This window comes from Rhinatrema bivittatum, chromosome 5 (assembly GCF_901001135.1).
Source record: "Rhinatrema bivittatum chromosome 5, aRhiBiv1.1, whole genome shotgun sequence".
Classification (NCBI taxonomy): domain Eukaryota; kingdom Metazoa; phylum Chordata; class Amphibia; order Gymnophiona; family Rhinatrematidae; genus Rhinatrema; species Rhinatrema bivittatum.
Genome location: NC_042619.1, coordinates 80,074,949 through 80,101,051, shown reverse-complemented (window position 1 = coordinate 80,101,051; position 26,103 = coordinate 80,074,949). Strand labels below are relative to the sequence as shown.

The 26,103-nt window shown below is 41.4% G+C and overlaps 1 protein-coding gene across 3 annotated transcripts in view; it reads right to left on the bottom strand.

Moving 5' to 3' along the window:
• The window catches only part of PARP4 (poly(ADP-ribose) polymerase family member 4), a 376,732-nt gene that overhangs the window by 192,141 nt on the left and 158,488 nt on the right, over window positions 1–26,103 (bottom strand). For all 3 annotated transcript variants that reach the window (XM_029602495.1, XM_029602494.1, XM_029602496.1), the window contains exons 27-28: window positions 15,069–15,149; window positions 8,553–8,633 (exon numbers count right to left, since the gene is read on the bottom strand). In XM_029602495.1, coding sequence (XP_029458355.1) covers window positions 8,553–8,633; window positions 15,069–15,149 — 162 coding nt within the window. The remainder of the gene's footprint in view (window positions 1–8,552; window positions 8,634–15,068; window positions 15,150–26,103) is intronic.

Sequence of the window (26,103 nt, the reverse complement as noted above, 5' to 3'; positions counted from 1 at the left end):
TTGAGCAGTTATATAAAGTTTTCAGTATTCAAGATCGATACTCCATCTTTGACGCAGTGCGTTGCGTCTGGTTACGTGCAGGTATGGCGGCGGTGATCTGTTTGTGGTAGGAGTGCGGTAGAGTGATGGTAAGTTTGTTCTGAGGAAGTAATTGTTGAAATCATGTTTATTGATGTTTAAACAGATACAATGAAGCACAAGCTGCAAGGTTCCTGAAATGGATTATTTTAGATATATTTGGAATTAAAGGTTATTTAAAGGATTGGAATGGGTAGCGGTTTTGTCTTGTTGCGACTGATATCATTGAGAGACGTGAGTAAAATTCACTTTATAAAGATAATAAAGGGGATATATATAAAAGGAATGGAAGTTTCAAGAAATTTGTTAATCTATTGCAGATGTAAAAAAGTAGCGGTTTAATTCATTGTTGGTAATGGATGTTGATACTCTTGTTTTGTTTTTGGAGTGTAGGAATTAGACTTCAAGTCTTGAGAGACACAACCGGCTACAGGATATTGTTAGTCCCTGAGGAAGCCTGATTATTTAGGCGAAACAAGGAGATCCTTTGTTGGACAAATAGCATTACATGTGCGATATTGCTATATGATTATAATCAATTGGATAAATAAGAGAAGGGTTTGGATACATATAAAAATAATATGACATGTTGTTATACTGATTATAATCAATTGTAATTAATTAACCAGTGAACATTATCTGTGTATGTAGATGTTTTTATATGAAGTGTGATTGATGAATGAGTGTGTGAGTTCAGATTTTAAATGTCTAGATAGGGAAAACACCTTGTGATTTCTAATAAAAAATTTTTGATAATTTGAATATATGTGTGATCTCTCTGGGTATGTGATATTGTTATATGCTAGTAGAGAGTTTAGCTATAAAAAAAGTAGTTCCCTCTGTAATATTATCACTTTAACAGGAAGCAACATCCCATTTTGTGCTCCAATGATATCTGCTGTCAGAATAGTGCCAATGTAATAAAACTTACGCTAAAACCAGGGCAATATTTTTGAGTCGATTTTTCATAGTATACACGTTAAAAAGATGCAGGCCTGCTCGATGCAGTAAACTAATGGTATACAAATCACACCAGTGATAAAAAGCCACAGAAATCCCAAAAAGAGTGCCAAAACCGCCATTAAAACCAACATGCAGAAGTAAAATCCAGCACTAGTTTGAAAAATGCTGGTTGGTAGAACTGACTTAGGCTGACCTGTGGTGTTATTGGTGGTGCACAGATATCCATCTGTTTTCTTGAATACTATCTTATTTTTTATTTATTTATTTATTTATAGTTTTTTATATACCGCGGTACGTAATGCACATCACCTCGGTTTACAGTAAACAGTAATTCAGCCAAAATTTTGTCACTGCTGGGTAGTGTTAGGCAAGCTCTGCACTAGGACTTGGAGGTTTCGTAGGCGACGGAGTTAATGGTTGTACAATTGTTATTGCTGGGTGGTGTCTTTTGTACTGCTGGTTTTAACCTTGCTGTTCTCCATCCTTTTGTCACTCAAGAGCACATCCTTATGTCTATGTTCTTGAGTGAACCTTTAGAGTACAACTGATTTCTGGTCTGTGATTACCTGGTTTTTTTTAATCCAATTTTGTATTTAGATTTCTGAAAGAGTGGCGTGGATGTTTGTGGCTGTGGAGTGAATGGAGTGTGACAAGAGGGGGTGCAAGTGGGGGAGCAGATGAGCGTGACAGGTGGTGAGTGGTGACAGAGAGAATAGGAGGAGTGTGGTGCATGAGTCGATGAATGTAGCAATGGAGGGGAGATGGGGCGGGAAGAGAGTGATGAAATGTGTGAGCAAAAGGGTGTAGCTGGAGGAGAGGGGGAAGAGAAGGAGGGGAAGGGAGGGGAAGGGTGCAAGTAGTGGAAGTATTTTATTTACTTATTTTAAATCTCTTGTATCCCGCACCCTCCAAAGTTCGGGGCAGGTAATAAAAACATACATAAAAAAATTATATACTGGGACTCTCACCAGTCATAATCTGGGAATGACAAGCAGGCGGCTGGAGCCAGCAGGTAGCAGCTAGAGGAGACGTGGCATCAACATGATGTGCGCTTCATGGAGGGAGAGAAGGATCTTCTGGTGTGGCGGATCTGCGAGAAGCGCGGTGTACTGTTCAGGCAAAAGACATCCTCAAACAAGAGGAAGATCTGGGAGAACATCGCCAAGGATGTCAGCAGCCTATCAGTGATGGTCAGGACAACAAAACTTGCTGAAGCAGCAATGGCAGGACATGCGCACAGGTACAAGCACTGGATAGGAGGAGGCCCAACATGCAAAGTGCAGCTGACACCAGTGGATAACCTGTCAGGGGGACTCTTCAGCTGGTGACACTGATACGGATGCTGCAGAAGGAGCAGGTGAATATGGCAGGGAATGTATCTCCCGGGTGAAGAGGGCTGGCTGAGGTGGGTAAGAAGGATGTAAGAGTCTCAATACTTGGCTGTGAAATGTCTGTTATTTTCCCAGGTGATTATCAGCCAATGGACACAGAGAGGCCTGTCACAATGGGCGAGGCCGAAGAGAACCAGCCATCATCACTGGATCCACCTCTGATGAAAACAGCAGAGCCACCCACTGACAGTTTGTAGCTGACAAATGAGACACCAGCAACCAATACACAAGAAGAAAATCAGCCAGTTGAGCTTCAATTCACATGGCCAGACATATCCATGACAAACATCCTGGATGTACCACCAATACCTGGCACCAGCACAGACGACGTTTCTACAGGCACCACAGTGGTCAGCAGTGGGACCCCAAATTATGACATTCTCCCACTAAAGGGAACACCACAATGGTAGAACAGATAGTTGCAGAACTACATGTTAGGCCAAAACATGTCGAGACTAATGTGATGGCGGGGTGGATGGCTATACACCAGCAATGGAATGCATGCGAAAGAAAATGCATCACTACAGAGAGAGTCCAGATTCTCTGCAAGGGAGAGCACTACTACAGACAATGTTTTGGCTGATCAAGTTAGAGCTTCGTCTGATGACACCGTCAAATGTCCTGCAAAGACTTGACTCATCCATACAGGAAATGAACAGGACACTTATTTGTGCAATCAGGCTCATGTTCCCCCAAGGAGGTAAGCTCATCATTCAATTCTGAAACCATGGAAATACAGCAGCACTCCCCCCATGCAGAGCCAGAAGTGGGAACCATAGGCAAAGGCCATATCCTGAAGGCAACATCCCATCATACTGAACTGTTTCTGACTTTATCTGGATGGACAGTGAAATGCTAAGAGAAATTAGGGAAGAGAACCAAATTGGTAGTGCAGTAATAATAGGAGATTCAATTACCCCAATATTGACTGGGTAAGTGTAACATCAGGACATGCTAGAGAGATAAAGTTCCTGGATGGAATAAATGACAGTTTTATGGAGCAACTGGTTCAGGAACTGAAGAGAGCGAGAGAGCAATTTTAGATCTAATTGTCAGTGGTGAGAGAGGTAATAGTGGTGGGGCCGCTTGGCAATAGTGATCATAAAATGATCAAATTTGAATTAATGACTGGAATGGGGACAGTAAGTAAATCCATGGCTCTGGCACTAAACTTTCAAAAGGGAAACTTTGACAAAATGATAAAAAAAAAAGTTAAAAACAAAACAAAACCCTGAAAGGTGCAGCTACAAAGGTTAAGAGTGTGCAACAGGCATGGACATTGTTAAAAAATAACACCTTGGAAGCATAGTCCAGATGTATTCCAAGCATTAAGAAAGGCAGAAGGAAAGCCAAATGATTCTGGCATGGCTAAAAGGAGAGGTGAAAGAGGCTATTTTATCCAAAAGATCTTCATTCAAAAACTGGAAGAAGGATCCATCAGAAGAAAATGGGATAAAGCATAAGCAATGGCAAGTTAAATGTTAGACATTGATAAGACAGGCTAAGGGAGAATTCGAAAAGAAGGTGACCATAGAGGCAAAAACTCATATTAAAAATCTCTATCATATTCCCCCTCAGTCATCTCTTCTCCAAACTGAACAGCCCTAACTTCCTTAGCATTACCTCATAGGGCAGCCATTCCATGCCCCTTATCATTTTGGTCGCCTTTCTCTGCACTTTCTCCATTGCAACTATCTTTTTTGAGATGCAGTGACCAGAATTGCACACAGTATTCAAGATGAAGTCTCACCATGGAGCGATATAGAGTCATTATGATATCCATCGCTTTATTTGCCAATCCCTTCTTAATAATTCCTAATATTCTGTTTGCTTTTTTGATCGCCACAGCACACTAAGCCAATGATTTCAAAGACACCTAGATCTCTTTCGTGGGTGGTAACTCCTAAGATAGAACCTAACAGTGAGTAACTACAGCAAGGGTTATTTTTCCCTATATGCACTTGTCCACATTAAATTTCATCTGCCATTTGGAAGCCCAATCTTCCAGCCTCTCAAGGTCCTCCTAAAATTTATCACAATCCGCTTGAGATTTAACTACTCTGCATAATTTTGTGTCATCCGCAAATCTGATCACCTCACTCGTCGTACCCCCTTCCAGATCATTTATAAATATATTAAAAAGCACTGGTCTAAGTACAGATCTCTGAGGCACTCCACTATTTACCTTTTTCCACTATGAAAATAGACCATTTAACCCTTAACCAGCTTTCAATCCACAAAAGGACATTGCCTTTTTAGTTTTTTTTAGAAGCCTCTCATGTGGGACTTTGTCGAATGCCTTCTGAAAATCCAAATACACCACATCTACTGGTTCACCTTTGTCCACATGTTTATTCACCCCCTTCAAAAACATTTAGGAGATTTGTGAGGCAAGACTTTCCTTGGGTAAATCCATGCTGGCTGTGTCCCATTAAACCATGTCTATTTAAATGTTTTGGATTTTATTCTTTATAACAGTTTCCCATGATTTTTCCCAGCACTGAAGTCAGGCTCACTGGTCTATAGTTTCCCGGATCACCCCTGGAGCCCATTTTAAATATTGGGGTTACATTGGCCATCTTCAGATACAACAGATGATTTTAATGATAGGTTACAAATTAATTGAAATAGGACTGAAATTTCATTTTTTAGTTCTTTCAGAACCCTGAGGTGCATGCCATCCGATCCAGGTGATTTACTACTCTTCAGCTTGTCAATCTGGCTTAACACATCTTCCGGGTTCACCATGATTTGGTTCAGTTCATCTGAATAATAACTCTTAAAAACCGTCTCCGGAACCGGTATCTCCCCAACATCCTCTTCAGTAAACACTGAAGCAAAGAAATCATTTAATCTTTCCATGATTGCCTTATCTTCCCTTAGTGCCCCTTAACACCTCGATCATCTAACAGTCCAACCGATTCCCTCGCAAGCTTTCTGCTTCGGATATATTTTTTAAAGTTTTTATTGTGAGTTTTTGCCTCTACAGGCAATTTCGTTTCAAATTCTTTCTTAGCCTGTCTTATCAATGTCTTACATTTAACTTGCTAATGCTTATACTTAATCCTATTTTCTTCTGATGGATCCTTCTTCCAATTTTTGAATGAAGATCTTTTGGCTAAAATAGCCTCTTTCACCTCACTTTTTAGCCATACTGGCAATCGTTTGACCTTCCTTCCACTTTTCTTAATGCGAGGAATACATATGGACTGTGCTTCTAGGTTGGTATTTTTATTAACAATGTCTACATCTGTTGCACATTTGTTCCTTTGTAGCTGCACCTTTCAATTTTTTATTATTTTTTTTTAAATAGTTATCTCAATTTATCAAATTTCCCTTGAAAGTTTAGTGCTACAGCCATAGATTTACTTACTGTCTCCTTTCTACTGGCTCTGAATATCTCTTCATGCGCGAGCGCCGCCTCTCAAAAGCCAAGCCACGAGACAAAAGTGATCCTCCCGATCTAAAAACATGGGTCCTTGTCGCAGCAATCCCAGCAGATGAGCCAATCGAAGAGGTTCGCCCACCGCCAGATACACCAAATCTGTGAACCAAGGCCAACACGGCCACTCTGGCGCCAGCAGAGCCACTGTACCTGGATGCATCTCTATGTGTCGTAACATAACCTATGAGTGGCCAAGGAGGAAACACATACAGAAGGATCCCCGTTGGACATGGGCACACCAGAGCATCTAGTCCTACCAAACCGGCTTCTCTTCTGCGACTGAAGAATCTTGCCGTCTTTGCATTGGCCCGCATGGCCATGAGGTCCAGCTGAGGAACACCTCATCTGGCACAAATGTGATTCCAGGCTTCCGGGTCCAGCTTCTACTCCCCAGGATCCAGCTGTTGCCTGCTGAGGAAATCCACCTGCACGTTGTCTTCTCCCGTGATGTGGGAGGCCGCAATTCCCTCAAGGTGACGCTCTGCCCACACAAACAGTAGCTGAGTCTTCCGAGCCACAATGAGATTCTTCGTTCCTCCTTGATGGTTGATGTACGCCACCGTTGTTGCATTATCCGAAAACATTCAAACCATCCGACCCTGGATGAAAGGCAGAAACACCTCCAGGGCCCTGCGTACTGCCCTCATCTCCATGCGATTGATGGACCAGTCCGCCGCTGATCAAAGACCCTGGGCAAATCAACCCAGACACACTACCCCCCAAGCCATTGAGGCTGACATCTGTGGTCACCACCACCCAGTCCGAGTCTCCATTCCACTCCCTTTTCCAGGTTGCTCCTCGACAGTCACCACAAAAGAAAGGACCTGGAATCTGCTAGAAGAGGCAATGACAGATAATACTGCTCCAACATTGGTTTCCATCTGGACAAAAGCGCCTTTTACAATGGGTGTGTGTGAGCAAAGGCCCATAGAACCAAATCCAACATCCAGGCCATGGAACCCTGCCCCTGTAAGTAGTCCCAGATCCTTGGCACTGACAGATGCAAGAGCAGTGTCATCTGCGCCTGCAACTTTGACAACCTGTCCACTGTCAGAAACATTCCACTTCCAGGCAATCCCACTCCTTGCTAATCAGCTTCTGAATCTTTTTTGGTAACGGAAAAGCATTAGGTGGACCCCACAACCCATCTAGGATCTGGATTAATGCCTTCATTGTCCGACTCTTCCTGAGTCAGCTTCAACCCCAATTCTTCCAACACTTGAGGAATGAGGGGATCAAAGCTCGTCCTTCTTAAACAGACAGACCTCCCGAGGGTCATCCCCCTTGGTCCCGGGCTCCTCATCGAGCTCCCGATCATCCTTGTTTACATCCAGATCTGGGGTCTGACCCCCATCCTGATCCACATCCACATCCTCCTGCATCTCAGGTCCTTGGGGTCCCCTCTACACAAGTGCCACGCATCCCCAGTCACTTAACACGTGCCCAGAACTGCCCACCGAAGTCATCCTAGGTCTTTTGGATGGCACTGGTTGTCTCTCCCTGGATCTCTTCACACCTGCATCCTTCCTAGCCAGGAAAGCTGTGTGCATCAGCAGGACAAATTCTGGGGAAAACTCCTCCGGATCTTCAAAAAACATCAGCAAACAGTTTCTGTTTGCTGATGTTTTTCTATTGTATGCAAAGTTACTGTTCTATGTAATGGCAGTGCCAAAAAATTCTGTTTAATGACACTGTCAAAAAGTTTTAGTTTTCTATAAACCGATACGATGTGCAAACGGCTATCGGTATATAAAAACCTTTAAATAAATAAAATAAATAAATAAAGACAACCGCGGCGCACAGAAAGATTTCCCTGCCAGGAAAAACTAAACAACATGCGGCACTCCATGTGGCATTCCTCGCTCTCACTTTTCTGCTGAAACCCGCAGCTCCCGCTGGTCGACTGCCCTGGCACTGTACCTCAGGCTGATTCTCCTGTCTCTCTCCTGAAGCCAAATTTTTCCTTTTTTAAAATTTTTTTTAACTAAAATAAAACTTAAGAGAAACAAAAAAGGGTACTTCCCTGAATAGAGACAGCGGCGGGCAGGAGGGGACTTCAGGATACCCAGAGTGATCCAGTCCCCTGGCTATCAACGTCTCCGGAGGTAGTGGTCCACAACAGTCAGGGGTATCCAACCCCCTGGTTGCCCAAGGGATGGCCCACAAAGGACACTAACACCTTGGGGAGATGATCCAAACTTTTCTAAACTCCAGATCTCAATTTTCAGTCAGAACTGCAGTTTTGCACCTCTACCATCTGCTGGAGACAGAGAAATACTGACGGACTGCAAGTGGCACTCTTGTTTAAGTAACAGTGCCTCAATGTTTTTGTTCTCTGCCTCCATCTCCTGGTAGGGATGCAAAACCCACTTGTCTGGACTGATTTGAATATGTTCAGGAATGAAAATTACCCTCCCTATATCCATTTTGAAAATAGGACCCAAAAACTGTACATATAACATACTGTATGACTATATAACCACTAGCTGCATTTCAAAAAAGCATCCCTTACAAGTGTGCATACATTACAAGGGCTCTGTCCATGCATGTGCAGATACCAAAAATGCTAGCAATAACAATGGCAGTATATATTTATGTTGTTCTTATTCAAAAATAAGTGTTTTCCATATTATTGCCTTGAGATTTGTGCTATAGTTTGAAGGCCTTTTACAGACCTCATGTTCAGCCTCATTCTCATGAAGAATTCCATCTTCATAATCCTTAATTATTGCTCTTGCTGTAAGCTTGTGAAGCAGCTAGGAAAAACAAAAGAAAGAATATAATGAAGTAATATTTAATTTTTTTTTTATTTATAGAAAGACTGTTATAATTTACAATTCTAATTTACTTAAAATGTGCGACTAATGGGTCAGTATCATGTGCATCTCATAATCCGATTCATATAAATTTCCATATGCTGCAGTATGTGCTTGCTCTATATTGACTTATCAAGTCACGCAGGCTCAAGGAATTTGCAAACACTGTCAGGAAAAGGTCTAAGGACTAGAAATTAAACTATGTTAGTGCAGCATTGCTTCATTTCTTGAAATGTACCAGAGTGTCCGGCAAAGACTAGGATTACCACAGCATTTACAAAACCATAGCATTTACAAAATTACCTCCATAGCATACTATTTATCTCTTACATATTTATACTGGATACGTATCTGGACCTTCTGATTCACAGCCCTTCAGAACTGGAGCTGCCTATCCCTTCCTTATACTTCCTCTAGCTGTGGCTCAGCCTCAGCCACACCATTTCAGATATGAGAACTGACACAATTTCACTCAGAAAATACAAAGCAAAATATTGTTTTCATCTTTGGTTGTGTATATTGTTTGTCTCTAGTCTCGATTCTTTAATAACGGGGATCCAAAATACAGGAAGACTGATTAATTTAAATTAAGGTATGCATCATTTACCTTTTAGGTAATAAGACTCTGAAACAATCTACTATCATTTTCTTATCTCCTGTAAGTTTGAGATTCTGGCAGACACTCCTAGGACCAATTCTTCTTCAAATGTGGTCACTCGTAATAAACAAATTGATTATGATTTGTTTCAAGAGTCGTTGTTTCTAAATTGTCAACCTTTTCTCTTGAATCCACTGATTTGGCTTTAAGCAAGTTTAATTCTGTGATAGTATCTACTTTAGATGAAGTTGCACCTTTGAGAACCTCTATATACAAATCTAAATCTGTCACGTGTTTTAACACTAATTTATGCACTACAAAGCAAAATCTTTGCAAATTGGAACTTGCCTAGAGAAAAAATTATAATGATTCTCTCAAGCTCCCTTATTCTACTGCATTGCTGGAGTACAAACTCTTGTTCATAATACAAAGAAAGCTTTCTTTACTGTTCAAATAGCAAAACCCAACAGGAATCCTAAGATTGTATTTTCTATTGTTAAATGTTGACATCTATTACTGATTCGGGTAACAATATGTCTCTCAATGCCAATCGTTGCGAAGATTTTGGTATAGCCTTTGAAAAGATGATTGTGAATGTGTATTCTGGTTTTCCTCTAATCAATGATAAACTGAATAAATCTTCATTGGTTTAACATCTGTCTTCTTCTGCTCTTTGGGATCAATTTAACTGAGTACATTACTAAAATAGTGACTCTCTCCTTATCTGAAGGTTTTAAGCCTCTAGAACTCAAGAAAGCTAGTATTAAACCTTTGCTTAAGAAAACCTCTCTTGACCCAGGTGATTTGGCTAATTACAGACCAATTTTTCCACTGCCATTCTTAGCTAAAATCCTTGAGAATGCCGTTTTAACACAACTGAACGATTTTATGGAAACTAATGATGTTTTAGATCAATACCAATTCGGTTTTAGGAAGTTTTATAGCACAGAGATTTTATTGGCAACTAGTATTGTTTACATTAGAAGAAACTGAGATTTGGGAAAGTATCTAGTTTTGGTGTTGCTTGATATCTCAGCACCATTCAGCACTTTACATCATTCCATTTTGTTATGTTTCTATTGCTGCTAGTCAATGAGCCTGGCAATCTGTGGTCATAGGCATGCCTCAAGGATCAGCTTTATCATCATTTTTAATATCTACTGTATCTTGCCCAAGTTTGTACCTCACAGTCTACTCTTGGCCTGAATGATAAGATGAACGCAGACAACATACAATTTATGTTCCCTAAATACTCCACAAGGGAAACCATTCAAGATTTTTTATCTCTAAGTTTCAACTCTATTAGATCCTGGTTATCTCACCATCAGTTATTCAATTTAAGTAAAACCAAGATCATTTTGCTGAACTGTGTTCCTATAGTGATGCCCCTTTGAATTTTGTTTTTGGAAATGTGACTGTTCCAATTGTTTCTCAAGTAAGAAATTTAGGTGTCATCCTTGACGGTGAACTTTCAGTGAAGCCACATATTCAGTTTATCACTAAATTCCTCTTTTTATTTATTTATTTTTATTTTAATAAAACATTTGTTACCCACCCTTCCTGCATTCAGGGCAGGGTACAAAGAACATACACATTATATAAATACATAAAGCAGATATGATAAATTAAAATAGAAAGGCAGCCTAATTTTTATAAAATTAACTATCATTAATTATCACAATTCCATATTGTTGGTTTATCTGTGGCTTCCTTGAAGGCTCTTCAGATCATACAAAATATTCCTGCCAGACTTCTTACTGGCACCAGTCATTTCGATCACATTACTCCGGTCTTAAAAAATTTACACTGGCTCTCAATCAAATGGCACATTAAGTACAAGGTGATTCCTCAGATACATAAATTGATCACATATAATGATTTAGCACCTTGGATCGGTGCAATTTTATGCATTTATGTTCCCAGTTGTGCCTTATGGTCTGCTGATAAAATTTATTTAGAAATACCATCTTCTAAAATAGCACACTTAGTTGTAGCACATGAATAAGCTTTCTCAATTGCTGGACTCATACTATGGAGCGCATTACCTGGGAATTTATATGCAATAACTGAACCAGCTTTCTTTAAAAGAGTCCTTAGTACATTATTTTTTAGAAGTACATTTGGCGAAGAGTTTTTATTAAACAGGTTAATATACTCTCTGCAATATGTTTGGTAGTTTTCTGTTTTTTTATATTTTTATTCAGCAGAAGTTGCTTTTTATTAGGTATTTTTATATATCTTTGGGAGTAACCAGTTTCTATTGTTTTATTTTTATCTTTGTTTTATTCTATCTACCTTATAAATGGGGTCTGACCGACGGCCCGCAAATGCACAGTAGAGAGCAGCTCTACCGCGCATGCGCAGGTGAGGCAGCACGTCGGTCAGAGCGGAGCAACATGGCGCTGGAGCCATGTGAGGGCTGCCTTGGAAGTGGCAGCAGTATTCAAACGTCGGGCAAGCCAGCAACGAGCCCGGTGGTGAGGCGCACGTGCGAGAGAGACTTCCCATGGAGCAGCGGCGGTAGTATCTAAGCGTCGGGCGGGCCAGCAACAAGCCCGGGGGTGAGGCGCACGTTCTGGATAAGAGAAGAAGAGGGAGTAGAGGAGGGCTGAGGGAGAGGGAAGGGGTTGTGGAGGAGGTGGGAGGGGAAGGAAGAGGATGTGAGTAAGTGGGAAGGGTAAAGTTGTGGAGTAGAGAAAAGAGGGTGGAGGGGCTGAGGGAGGGGAAGGGGTTGTGGAGAAGGTGGGAAGGGAAGATGAGAGGGTGGGGAAGAGGATGTGAGTAAGTGGGAAGGGTCCAGTTGTGGAGTAGAGCCCCGCGGGACTGGCGAAGGACCTGCGGGCGAGGGGAGCCGGGCCGGCCGGGCGCTGCGCGGGCCGGCCGGGAGGGCCGCTGCGCGGGGCCGGCCCGGGCGGGCCGCTGCGCGGGGCTCGCCGGCCCCTGGCCGCGGCTGTGCGTCCGTGGGCCGGGTCCGCTGTCTGGCGCCGCTCCCCCGGGCCTGGGGCGGGCTGCGGGCGCGGGCCGGGGTTGTGGCTGCGGTCCGCGGGGCCGGCCCGGGCCTGCGCTGGGCTGCCGCCCCGTTCGCGGCTCTGCGTGTGTCCGTGGGCCGGTCCGCGTTCTGGCGCGCGCCCCCGGTGGAGGAGGCTGAGGGAGAGGGAAGTGGTTGTGGATGAGGTGAGAGGGGAAGGAAAGGGAAGATGAGAGGGGATGGAAGGAAAAGGGATGTTGTGGAGAACAGAGCGGCTCTAACTGTGCTGGTCTGACCGATGGAATCTCGCCCGTTGCTTAACGGCTTGTTTTTATATATTTTATTTATGTTATCTAATTTTTATGTACATTTCTAATGTAATCTGCCATGATCTAATGGAATGCATGGAATATAAATTTGAGTAAATAAAATACTATCATATCTTAAGGTTTCATCCAGAGTTAATTAAAATGAACTAGGTTTATTCTGAGTTGCTAATATCATCAACGGGCACAGAGATGTATGAAGAAAATTTTTTTTTAAATGGGTTGTCTAGAACATTTGTAAGAAGAGCGAATAGGAAACAAAGGTCTTTATTTAAACAGAGAACTACACAACTATTTATAAAAAAAGACATTCCATGAAGAGGAAAAGAGGACTTCATGATGTATGGCTGTATTTCGATGTGTAAAAAATGTTTCCATTGATCAGCTTCACCCACTTCTAGGTCTATGTCCACTGCTACTAAACTAAAACCTGACTCCAACAGCTATTCTTTTATAGTCAGTGCTGAGTTAGAAGTCCATTTAGAACTGATTTGTTTGGTTAGGAAACTCCAATATGAACATTCTGCTGATCTCTCTTATGCCTTCCAAAGTCCAGTTCTCTTTTTTTTTTACTTCTATATCCAGAGATGTTCTGTATTTTTTTTTTTAATTCCTGTTTACTCTGGTGGGGAAAAAAAGTCAAAATATGGTCAGAAATCCAATATAGAAAAACTGAGGTGCCATGAAAATAGACTCTATTAATATTACTTTTCAAAAAAGAAAAGAGTTAGAACTTGTTATCAGACAAACATATATGCTGTATAATGTAATCTATTGTCTCTTGCCCACTAAAGTGCTGTAGACAAAATCAGCAGATGGCACTAAAAGTCAAATCATATACCAGTTCCCTTATTATTTAATGTGTATCCAAAAATTGTGAACCATAAACTGTGAAATATATTTAGCTTGCATATAATTTTCCTGCATATCAAAAGTTCAAAAGAAAGTGCTCCTGCTCGGCCAAACCCAACATAGCCAATGTTTTGACAATCCAATTGTCTTCATCAGGGGTTAGTTACACATGTTTCTGGAAAATATAAAAATAAGAACTCCTCAACACGAGCATCTGACAACATGCTGATAAAAATACAGCAACATGCTGAAGAAAACGTAACTAAACAGCTTATAACCCTATACCTCTCTCTCGACCAAAAGATTCATGAGGTCAGAAACTTCCCCTATTTATACCAAAATCACAGCTAATCAGATTACAGAATAGGAACAATGTCACTTCTCAAAATGAAATCATTGAAAAAAAACCCCCAGACCATTTATAAAACCAATCCATCATAACAAAAAATAAATAAAAAGGTGATCCTATTAAAAAGATCCATTGACAAAATTTTGACAAAAGTAACAGGAACACAGTCCACAATACAGATCAAGTCATGCATTCCTAATTTATGCAGTGAATCGCCATTTGTTTACAAAAGCAGGTGCTTCATGCTTGTATATCTCCTGAGACCAGAGGGGTGGTATACCTCATCTGGTATTCCTGCAGATTGTTGTGTGTTGGCAAAACAAAGCGGGCACTACATTCAAGGATGATTGAAAATCGCAGTTCAATTTTACATGGAAGACATTATGCTCCTCTTGCTCATTGTATAGAGGCAAATCATTTATTTCAAGATCTGAAGTTTTCTTTACTGGAAAAGCCACGCCAGAGATTGTGAGGTGGCAACTTTGATCTTCTACTTTTAAGAAAAGAACCTCAGTGGATTTTCAAATTGTTTACGGTTCACAGACAGGATTTAAACAAAGAGAGTGAGTAGGCTGTGTTCCTGTAACTTTTGTCAAAATGTTGTCAATGGATTTTTTTTTTTTTAAATAGGACCACCTTTTTATTGGATTGGTTTTGTTAATCATCTCGTTTTTTTCAATAATTTCATTTTGAGAGGTGATGGTGTCCTATTCAGCAATCTGATTGACTGTGATTTTGGTATAAACAGGGTGCGTTTCTGGCATTTCTTTGAGCACGCTGCCAATTTTTACCTCATGAACCTTTTATTAGAGAGAAAGGTAGGTTGTAAGCTGTTTAGTTAGGTTTTCATTAGCATATTGTCAGATGCTCATGTTGAGGAGTTCTTATTTTAATTTTTTGCAGAAACACATGTAACTAATCCCCAGTGAAGACAACTGAATTGTCAAAACACTGGCCATGTAAGGTTTGGTCGAGCAGGAGTGCAAAATATGTATTTTTCACAGTTCATGGTTCACAATTTTTTGATATACATTAAGGAATAAGGGTATACAATTTGGCTTTTAGTGCTGCCTGCTGATTTTGTCTGCAGCCCATAGCGGGCAAAGGCCAACAGATTACATTATACAGCACGTACATTTGTCTGTTAACAAGTTTAAAACATTTGTGAAAAGCAATGTTAATAGTTCCTATTTTCATTGCACCTCATTTTTTCTACAATGGATGGTGTTAGAGTTGTTTGGTTATTACTTATCAAGCAGAAACATATAAAAAAAAATCTTACTGTTCCAGTGGTTTTCTGTAATTCAGTAGTTGATACCATTGTGCGCAGTTCTTGGTCATTAATGAAAGCATTGAGAGTAGCCTGAAAATTCAAAAGAAACGTGTGTTTGTTAGATTGTCTTCATTTCCACTTTATGTTTTCTCTTTTCTAGTCACATTTACTAAGAGAAAATTCTGAATGCACACTGAATTCCTACAAAAACACTAGCTATTTACATGCCACAAGACGTATGCAAGCTGGTAAAGCTAATGTTTTAGAAATAAATATTTAACAGTTATTTACATAATGATTCTAGAATATTCCAGCTCAGTAAGAAGGGGCTCCATTCACCCAAACTTTGGACTTATAAACATTTCCAGCAGAAAGAAATTTGCAGTTGTCAGCAAATAAAAATAATTGCATTCTGTGTTAAAAAGTGGGTTAGAAGTTCAGTGTCTTTTGCAAAAACAATGTAATCCCCTTTTATGTACATTTTTTGACTATTCCTACACTGACTAGGGTAAAATATGATCAGCTTCATGAATCCCATATTATCCCTTTTCAGAAATGCAAAGTCACTCTCCTTACATCACCAACATCTGCAAATGGGCTGAGGAAACACAATGGGCAGGATTCTAAAAGGGTTACGTGCGCCGGGCCTACTTTAAAAAGGCCCAGCGACGCGCATAAAGCCTCGGGATGCGTGTAAGTCCCGGGACTTTACTAAAGGGGCGGGGCGTGGGCAGGGTGGTCTGGGGCGGGGTCAGACTCCAAGCACAGCGGCCATATTTGTCACTGTGCTGGGGATAGTGTGATGGCAGTTGGCCGGCAGGTGCAAAAGGTAAAATAAAGGATATGGGGGGGGTTAGAGTAGGGCTGGGAGGGAGGAGGTTAGGGGGAAGGGGTGGGAAGGTTAAGTTAGGGGGAAGGAAAGTTCCCTTCCAGGCCTGGGAGGGAACGGAGGAAAGCAGCGCGGCTCAGCACGCACAGGGTGCACAATTGTGCACCCCCTTGCGCGTGCCGATCCTGGATTTTATAACTTGCGCGCGCCTGCACAAGTTATAAAATCGGGCGTACATGTGCACACCCCGGGTAGCGCTTGCACATGTACTCCGCATGCGCTGCTTTTAAAATCTACCTCAATGAGCAAGATCATACCATGATGTTAGCTCAACCTAAGTGCAAGATACAAATAAAACCCTTGTCCACAGTTGTTACTGACCTGCCTCATTTGACCGACCTTAATAGCGCTTATGTGGCCCAATTTTTAATCAAAGGGAAAACAGATAACACCACAGAAGCAAAAATCATTTTCGGTTTAAAATTACTTTTCCATTTATATGGAAGTTACAGAGAACACTACACAGAAGTTAAGGAAGTCTCACCTTAAAAAAAATAAAAAAATCCACCTGTGTCTCATTCACATGAACTTTGCCATGATCTTACTCCTTTAGCAATACTACCTTGAACACCAAAGAGGACTGTTCCCTTCACAAAGAGCATGTAATAGCTTTGCATAACTCGGGCTTCCAACCTTTCTAGCACAGTATGCACTCAAATCTGTACATGCACATATGAAAGTGAATTTTAAAAGCCCAGCGCGCACCAGGACTGGGAGATACATGCACAAGTTGGGCCGCTGCTCACCGAATGGAGTTTAAAAGTCGCCCATGTATGCACAATACTTGCCACTACGTGCACAAATGAAAAGTTCTGAAAAAGAGGCATGGTGTGGGCGTGGTCTGGGCAGGGTCTGGGCGTTTCTGGATTTCACCTTGGAATTTTCATGTAAATACTTACACGCACAGGTGAGGGCCAGGGTCTCCTGCCATGTAACTTTACTTCTGCTATGTAGGCAGATCAACAGGGTTTTAAAGGTAGGGGCTAACAGGGGAGAAGGGCGGCTATTAAACAGGGGGGTTTGGAAGTTCTATCCCTTACCTGGGCAAACTGGGAACAAATTGGGCAAACTGTTAATGGGGTCGACACACGTCTATTAAAATCCACCCACTTATGCAATAGAAGCGGCATTTGTGCACATAAGCGTATGTCTACTTAATTGCACGCACATGTGTGTGGTCAGGCTATTTTATAATATACGCATATATATGTGCTAATGTTATAAAATGACCATGACCTTAATGCACACACATGCGCACCCACGTGCCTGATTAAAAGTTACAGTCATAGAGCAGTGATAGAAAATTCTGATTCTGAAGTGCCAAAAACAGGTCTGGTTTTCAGAAGAGCCTGACTATGCAAATTAACCAAGCATATAAATATGTATTATCATGAATATATATTCTGTAAATCCTGAAAACAGGACGTGTTTGTGGGACTCAAGGACCAGAACTGACCATCATTGATATACAACAAACTATCTAAAAGAGAATTAGGATTAAGGGAAATCAGAAAAGAGATATCTGGATAGGACTTCACAGGATCACATCCTATTGAGAAGTTATTGATCTAATAGAATCACATTTCTTATCTACCATATACAGTACTGGTTATATTGGTAAAAAGTAAAAAATCATGGCTTCTAATAAGGAATCAATATACTCTTTGGCAGGAATGTTAAAAAAAAACAAAACAAAAAACTGCAGACATCAAAAAAGTTCCATAAGGCAAAAAAAGAAAACTTGTACTGACTGCAGATGCACACTGCACATAAAAGTAGATGCCATAACTTCCAACTAAATGAAGAACATCAAACAAATGCAGCAGCACCTCAATGGATTTGAAAAAAATAAATACATCTAAACAATACATCTATTATACCACCTTTCAGAAAAATAATTAAAGTAATTTACAGTTAAAATACATGTACACAAGAGCACATAAAACAAATGCAATATATAAAATAGGTATGATCAAAAACACAAACAGCAAAAGCAATGCATAATTACAATAAAAATAATAAAACCAATAGTGAAACTACTCTGAAGCAGCCTAGTAGTTACCGCAGTTTGCTAAGAGCCTGGGTTCAAATCTTGCTGTTTTTCCTTATGACCTTGGGCAAGTCCCTTCATCCTCCATGGCCTCAGGTATTCACTTAAGGCCTGATTTACTAAGGCTTTTCTCCTATTCTGTGTCTATGGGAAAAATGCTTAGTAAATGATTGTAAACCCTCTGGGGATAGAGAAAATACCTACTGTACCTGAATTTAACTCGCCTTGAGCTACCAATGAATAGGCACGTGCATGAAATGTAAATAAAAAAAATAAATTTCAAACATAAAATTACAACAGATTAAAGCAGTACCCAGATCTCAAAGTAATCCTGAGGACTATTTGGAGTTGAACACATGTTTAAAAACCAGGTTTTGAATTGCTTTCCTAATCTTTCCATAATTAGCTTCCTTTTTCAACTCCACAGTTCAGGCATTCCATAATAGGGGATATTGTTAACTGAATGCTGTCTCTCTCATGCTTTCCTGCCTAATTTCTACAGCCCCGATTCTCATCTGGTGTGTCACGACACACCAGTGTGTCACCACGCACCGGCAGGTATGTTGCACGCTATCTGCAGCCAGTGGGGCCGAAGATCCAAAGACCGGAGCCACTGGCTGCTGCCGGAGACAAGGCCAGCGGTGCCGAAGATGAACTGTTCAGCTGGGGCCCTGTGTGTGTGTGTATTTGAGATAGGGAGGGTGCTTCTGTGTGTGTGTGTGTATTGAGATAGGGAGGGTGCTTCTGTGTGTGTGTGAGAGAGAGAGGGCATGTGTGTGATTGAAAGCCTGTTTATAGGTAAGAGACAGAGAGAGAGAGAGCGGGCATGTGTGTGTGAGAAAGACTGGTCAGGGAGGTGACGTGTGTGTGTGAGAGAGAGAGAGACTGAGACTGATCAGGGATATAATTGGTGTGTGAGAGACAGAAACTGGTCCTGAGGGTGTGACGTGTGTGTGTGATGTGTGTGTGCGTGCGTGCATGTGTGTGCGTGTGACGTGTGTGCGTGTGTGTGACATGTGGTGTGTGACGTGTGACGTGTATGTGTGAGAGAGAGAGAGAGAAGAGACTAGTTGTGGTCCCTAAGGAAGAGGACCGAGAGAACAGCTTCAGCAACTACTGCTGCTTCTGGTGTGGTCTCCAAGGAAAGGAGTAGGATAACTGCTGGAGAGGGTAGTAAAGGTGGCTTTTTAAGTTCATTTTTCTTGATTGATTGCCATTTTAATTATTGGGTATTATGTGGTGTGTCTGCTGTTTTGAAATATTTTATTGGTGTTTGGCGAATTTTTAATAATTAAGATTTTTTAATTGTTAGATATTCTGTTCATCAGTTATTTTGAAACATTTATTCATATAGTTTTACAATTATTTCTGTATGGGAATCTATAACAGCTTGGCTTTTTCTGTTTTCCTAACTAGAAGAGTATTAGTGTTTAGGGCTTGTTTTAATATTTATGGCATTGCCTTTTTATAGGTAGGGTTGTTCCATTTGAGTGCAGGCCATAATGCAGGTGTAACTTTGTGCTGATTTCTTTGTGTGCATTATTGCAGATCCTGGTACTATGTTAGTGCTATATTTGTTTCCATTTCTCCAGGTTTGCACTGCATGCAGAGTGGCTTTTTTGGGTTTTCATTCCAGTTTCTGTCTCCATATTTGTAATTTGTGTTCTTTCTGTACTTGGTGAAGGTCGATCTTGTGTGTAGGCTAGTGAAATACCTCACCTTATTTGTTGAGTTTTCTCAATAGGACATGCATTGATGGTGAACTGCTGTCTTTTCATAAGTTGGGCTATTGTGCCTGGTAGTAGAGGGAGTTTGTGTTGCAGTTATTGAGATAACACCAGAATATCTTTTTTGTACGATGAGCTGTATGGAGAATGTTCTAGTTCTGCTTTATACCCATTACTGAAAGTCGGGGGTGGGGGTGGGGTTAGCCTTGTGACTGTCATTTGTTCAGTGTGTCATGCATGTGGGAACTATCTATCAGGTGTGTCCCGACAGAAAAAAGGTTGAGAACCACTGTTCTACAAGACCGTGTAAGCTTAAAAGATCCTGTTGAGTCGACTATAGCATTTTGGCTAGATTATAAGGAATCAAAAGATTGGCAGAGATTTCCAACCAGTGTGCCGCAGCACACTAACATAACCCCATCTCCGGGTGCCAGATACACCCTGATGGGGCCATAAAAGAATTTCTGTCTATTTTAGGGCTGGATCACTCAGGCTCACTCTCACACAAGTCTCCCTTCCCCAGAGCCTGAATCCTTTGTTGGTTTCGGGGTGGGGAAGAAAAAAAAAATCCTCCAGTGACCTCTTCCCTGGGAGAGGTATACTTTTTTGTCCTGTTGTGAGTGCTGCAAGTGCCAAATAATACAGATGAGAATCTCAATGGTGAATCAGGTGAAAAAATGGCACAATTAACCCAGTCCTCAGCACTGCAGCAATCTCAGGTTATAGTTTTTTCCACTCAGTCTGTGCATGGATTTCTAATACCATGGCTGAGACACACCCTCTAGAGCCCAAAGTTAACAAGGCTCCCAGGTGGTGGACAGGGCTTCCCCGTCTGGGCAGGAAAACCCCTCCAACACAACACTGGCAAGAAAGGTTAAAAACACAGTCTCAGCACAGAGACAAATTCCTCTTTCCCCAGGGGGTGAAGACGCCAAGTGGTGTCCTCAAAGGTTTCAAGACGATGTTACTCACAGTTAGTCAGTGTCTCTTTCTATTCCTCTCTCTTGAATCCCATTTTGGAAGGGATTCTCTCAGGAAAAATGCAGCTCTGCATGTTCCTAACAAAAATCTCGTTTCCCCAAAACTGATCCAAAACACCGGAAGGTCCTTGAATCAGGTCACCTCCATCCTCTGGTTCCTGGGGCAGGCTGCAGAGGGGTATGTCTTCCTTATCATGGGCTCCCCAGTGCCCTGACCTCAAGTGAAACCCAGGGGTTTCCTGAGGCTTCTTACCACTAAAAAAGTTAAAAATCCGGAACCACCACCCGGAGGTAACCCCCATCCAGCCAGTGGACTGGTAGTGCACCCTCCCGACCTGGCTCAGGATCCCCCGTAGGGTTTGCCTGGATCCTCTTAAGTAGGCTTAAAATCCAAAACAAGAAAACGCTCTTAACTACTACCTAACTCCAAATCAAAACACTGCCTCCAGTCTCTCAGTAGAGAGCTTCTTGTATTACATCCCAGGGGTACGGCCATTCCAGCACCCTCAAAGGGAGGGGCTGCCTACGAATGGTGCCTCCCCCTAATTGCCAGCCTATACTGCACTCGCTGAAAGGAGTTCAAACGGCCTTAATAATAATGAGCCCAGAAGGCCATTACACTAATATGCTGTGGGGGGAACTTCAGGTGAGCCACAACATTTTCTTAAGAGAGAAGGGGGTGGGTCAAGGCCAAAGCTGCTGGGGGCAAAGTCTCGATCTGTCTCTTTTGCCAATCCGCTGCATGATCCCCTCTGGCCTCCTACTGGCATGAGTCAATAAGCAGCCTTATCTGTCGCTGCCTTCTCCTGCTCAAGCTTCTTTCTAAAGTCAGAACTGCACATGTTAAGCTGGCTTTGTGAAACTATGGGACCCCATGAGGTTCCACCTTTAGCAGGAACCCAGCAGAAGCTGTGGCATCACAACAGCAGCAAGTAAGGTACGCTGCTTGGCTGATCCTTCTTGCTGGATGGAGGTAATTCCAAAGGGGGAAGAAAACGTGGGTACCAGGGGGGTAAGGTGGGGAGAGTAGGGAAAAGCGATAATGCCATAGCAGAGGGACGAGAAGGTGATAATGTCAGGAGGTGAGGGGGAGAGAAGGTGATAATGTCAGGAGGTGAGGGAGAGAGAAGGTGATAATGTCGGGGAGGGAGAGGAAAGGGAATGATCCCAGTGCCTGATGTGACATGGCATAAAAAAAATGTTGGGAACCATTGCTCTATAAAGTATTTTAAATACTAGACACAGTATCTTAAATCTAATCCTACAAATTACTGAGAGTCATAAGAACATAAGAACTTGCCATGCTGGGTCAGACCAAGGGTCCATCAAGCCCAGCATCCTGTTTCCAACAGAGGCCAAACCAGGCCACAAGAACCTGGCAATTACCCATACACTAAGAAGATCCCATGCTACTGATGCAATTAATAGCACTAGCTATTCCCTATCAATGTAATGTTTCCAAACACAGCATCACATGTTCATACTTCTTTAAACCAACATCTTGGCTGCAGCATTCTGCACCACTGGAGCCTTCTCAAAGCTACTGTTGGAAGACAGCCCATTACATTAATCTAAATGGTTGGTCTAAATCAGAGGTAGCTGCTCTCATAAGAAGACTATAAGACCATAAGAACATGCCATACTGGGTCAGACCAAGGGTCCATCAAGCCCAGCATCCTGTTTCCAACAGTGGCCAATCCAGGCCATAAGAACCTGGCAAGTACCCAAAAACTAACTCTATCCCATGTTACTGTTGCTAGTAATAGCAGTGGCTATTTTCTAAGTCAATGATTAATAGCAGGTAATTGACTTCTCCTCCAAGAACTTACCCAAACATTTTTTAAACCCAGCTACACTAACTGCATTAACCACATCCCCTGGCAACAAATCCAGGGTAATTGTGCGTTGAGTGAAAAAGAACTTTCTCCGATTAGTTTTAAATGTGCTACATGCTAACTTCATGGAGTGCCCCTAGTCCTTCTATTATCCAAAAGAATAAATAACCATTCACATTTACTCATTCTAGACCTCTCATGATTTTAAACATCTCTCTATCATATCCCCCCTCAAAAGTGTGCAGGTACTTTGAACTCACAGTACTGTACAAGCACTGGCACGATTTTCAAATAGAAACTCCTCAGGAAATTTCCCTTTAAAAATGAGCTTGTATCCACAGACCTGAAACCTCCTTAGACATTCTGGTTATTGCCCCCATTATGCCAAATGACCGCAATGTACTCATTCTGTTCTCTCTCAATAAATCCCCTTTTTTGGTTAAACTGAAGTGTCATCTATGAATACACTCATCTTTCTATTTCTTTCTCTCTCTCTCTAGTCATAGGGCCAGGGATAAATTGAAGTGTCATCTATGGATACACTCCTCTTTCTCTATATTTTTTTTCTCTCTCTCTCTCTCTAGTCATAGGGCCAGGGATATTATTAAATACTTTGAACTTACTTACAAAAGTATCAGTAAGGCATCCCTCCCCTTCCTTCTCTTTAAAGCTAATTACCACTAAACTTAAAATAGAAGACATTCTATTCTAAATATTCTAAATATTAATTTTTTCTACAAAAAAATGAGGCAAAAGACTCAGCTTTCAAAGCCAAACTTGAGACAGTTGGACCGGTATCCTTATCAGAAAATTGTTTAATCAACCAAAATAACTGTCTTGGGCAACTGAATTCAATTGTTTTGTTAGAAAATCTTTTATAGCTTTTTTACATTTCAGCTCAGTAAAATTCAATACTATTAAAACACACTTGCTTATTTTCCACAATTTATTTTGACTCTTATTTCCTTTCTAAATACCTTGTTTGTTTTTTTCAATACCCTTAAGCCAAAATTAAACCACAAGGCCCTATTTCTATTAGTAAAGGACGGCTGGGAACTAGGTGCCACTTTGTCAAAAGATGCCTTAAGAATTAAATCCCATTGATCAACTTCAACCTCCAAGGGACAATCGGAAACATTTTCCATAAATTGTGTAAGTCATTTTGAAATGTCTATATAATTCTTAAGATTTCTACAGAAACAAATTTCCTTAGAATTTTGAGAATTTTCTATCCTAAGATCCTAAAAACCATTCTTAATTAAAAATCCGATGTTTCGGTTCTAGCAACACTGGGCTTTTTAATTGGGAATGTAAAAGAAAAAAATACATCTACTTTTGATAAAAGTCATAGAAAGGGAGTCTTTCAGAGTTAGCTTTTTATGATATACTATGGCACAATGCAGTCTCCAATTGATTAGGGCGATTCTACACTATTACTTTCCAAAAAAAAGTAACTAACTGCCCTTGTGAACTGTACTATAATTTTCAATCAGTCTCAATGTCTGATTTTTTAAGAAAAATCTTTTTAAAGATGCAAATAAAAAGTATTAACTAGATAATTCCTCATGTGGGGATATAAGAGTGTACGAGAGCTAATCTCATAAGAAAATTTATGTTGGCAATAGTTGACGTTCAGAGCAGCATAGTTAACCTGATGTACTAAACATTTGTTATTTCATCAGGGGCAAGTGTGCTTCTCATCTTGATGCAGTTCTGCTTTTGTTTTAGATATAAATTCTAACATGGTCCAATCCAATCTATGAAACACCAATTTGTGGGACCCATTCACTACCAGCATTACTGATCCACCCAACACTCAGCTTCCCGAGGTGGCCTGGAGGTCACTGTCCCCCTCTCCATTCGGTGGGAAGCCACCAGACAGGTGCCTCTGCTGACCCAGCCAGAACACGTCATCTCAGTATGCCATCTGCTTCCTCAGGCACACGTGTATCCCTCCTTTGTAGGTCCCGCAGCAGGCACTCTCTGATAATGTCAGCTCTTCCAGTCTATTTAAGCTAGGGTCCCGCAGCACTTCCTTGCCTCTGCAAAAGGTCTCCTGCCTAGTAGCACTGTGTGTTGCCACAGCATTCCAGTGTTCCCAATTCCTGCCTTGTCTCTCCAGCCTGGCCTCGCCCTATTTGTCTCAATCATTGTCTCCTGTGTCTCTTCATCTTTTATTAACCTGACTTCCAGATTCTGACCTCTTGCCTGAACCTGACCACTTGTTACCTTAGCCTACCTCTGATTCCATTAGTCCGCTGCCTGCCTTGACCACAATGTGCCTTTTGACTCTTGTTCTCTTCACCACCCTAGGGACCCATCTAAGTCCTGCCAGCTATCAGAACCCAAGGGCTCAATCTGCGAGGGAGGCAGCTGGTATAGGTGAAGCTCCATACCATCCTGCTACAGGGCGCATTCACCAGCTGCCAGCGTATGTCTCATGTGTTTGACCACGAGTCTACATCAACTACGCCATAGCACAAAGGGCTCACACCCCCGCTACCCTTCACACATGCTGAACAGGTCATGAGGGTAGGAAGTCAGTTTATACATTCTACCCTTCATATTTTGGAAAACCATTATCCATCTGTAACAGGTGTACAAAAATTAATAATACACCTTTTAAATTACTCTACAATGCGACACTTGTAGTCACATTATGAGGCTCTCGTGCCACGTGTATTATATTATTGTTTTCATTGTCTGATGGCAGCTATGGGACCTGGTCAAATTACTGTCAGAAAGCCATGGCTATTCCCTTGCTTCCACTGCTGCTCTATGGCATCACATCAACCCCAAGGAGACTGGGAGGTGGGCAGGACAATGCTCCAGAGTAACTACATGTCTTTCAATTGCTTTATTAGATATATTTCTCACACACGGTATTGATACACTGTATTTAAAGTTTCACAGTTTATTGGGAATATTGTTTATTACGTTACGCTATGCTTTACACACATTGTTAATTGTAAACCGGGTTGATGTGATATCTGTCATGAAACTCGGTATAACAAAAATAATAAAATAAATAAAATAAATAAATATTAGTTAATGAAATGTTAGTGTAGTGAGGAAGAGATAATAATCTAAAACTGGCATGTGCTATTTGCGCATGCTTACATTGATAATCTATGATTAGATGTTACACTTGTATAAATGTAAAGTGTAAGATTATTTGTTAAATAAAATGTTTTTCTTTGCTTTTGTTTTTCAGATTAACAAGGAAATAGGTTACAACCCTGATCCTGATGTAAGTGATCGGTCTAAGGTTCCTGCCTCTGGTATATCATTCACCACCTCATGTGGACAACGGGGTACCCTGGTTGCTGCAGGAGAACCCACATGAGTAACTCATACCATGGGGGCAGCTATAGAATATCCATAATAGCCAGGTAGCAAGCACATTTTTTTTAATGCTTTTCATACAGTAACGCGGCTTTATGTATTTGGCTGCAAAAGTGAATTAATATGCAGTCTATTTACAGCACATGGTCATGTGAGAGCAAGTCTGGCTTATCTGCTTATGCATGTGAATCCATACCAAAGTGTTGCACGTTTATCCA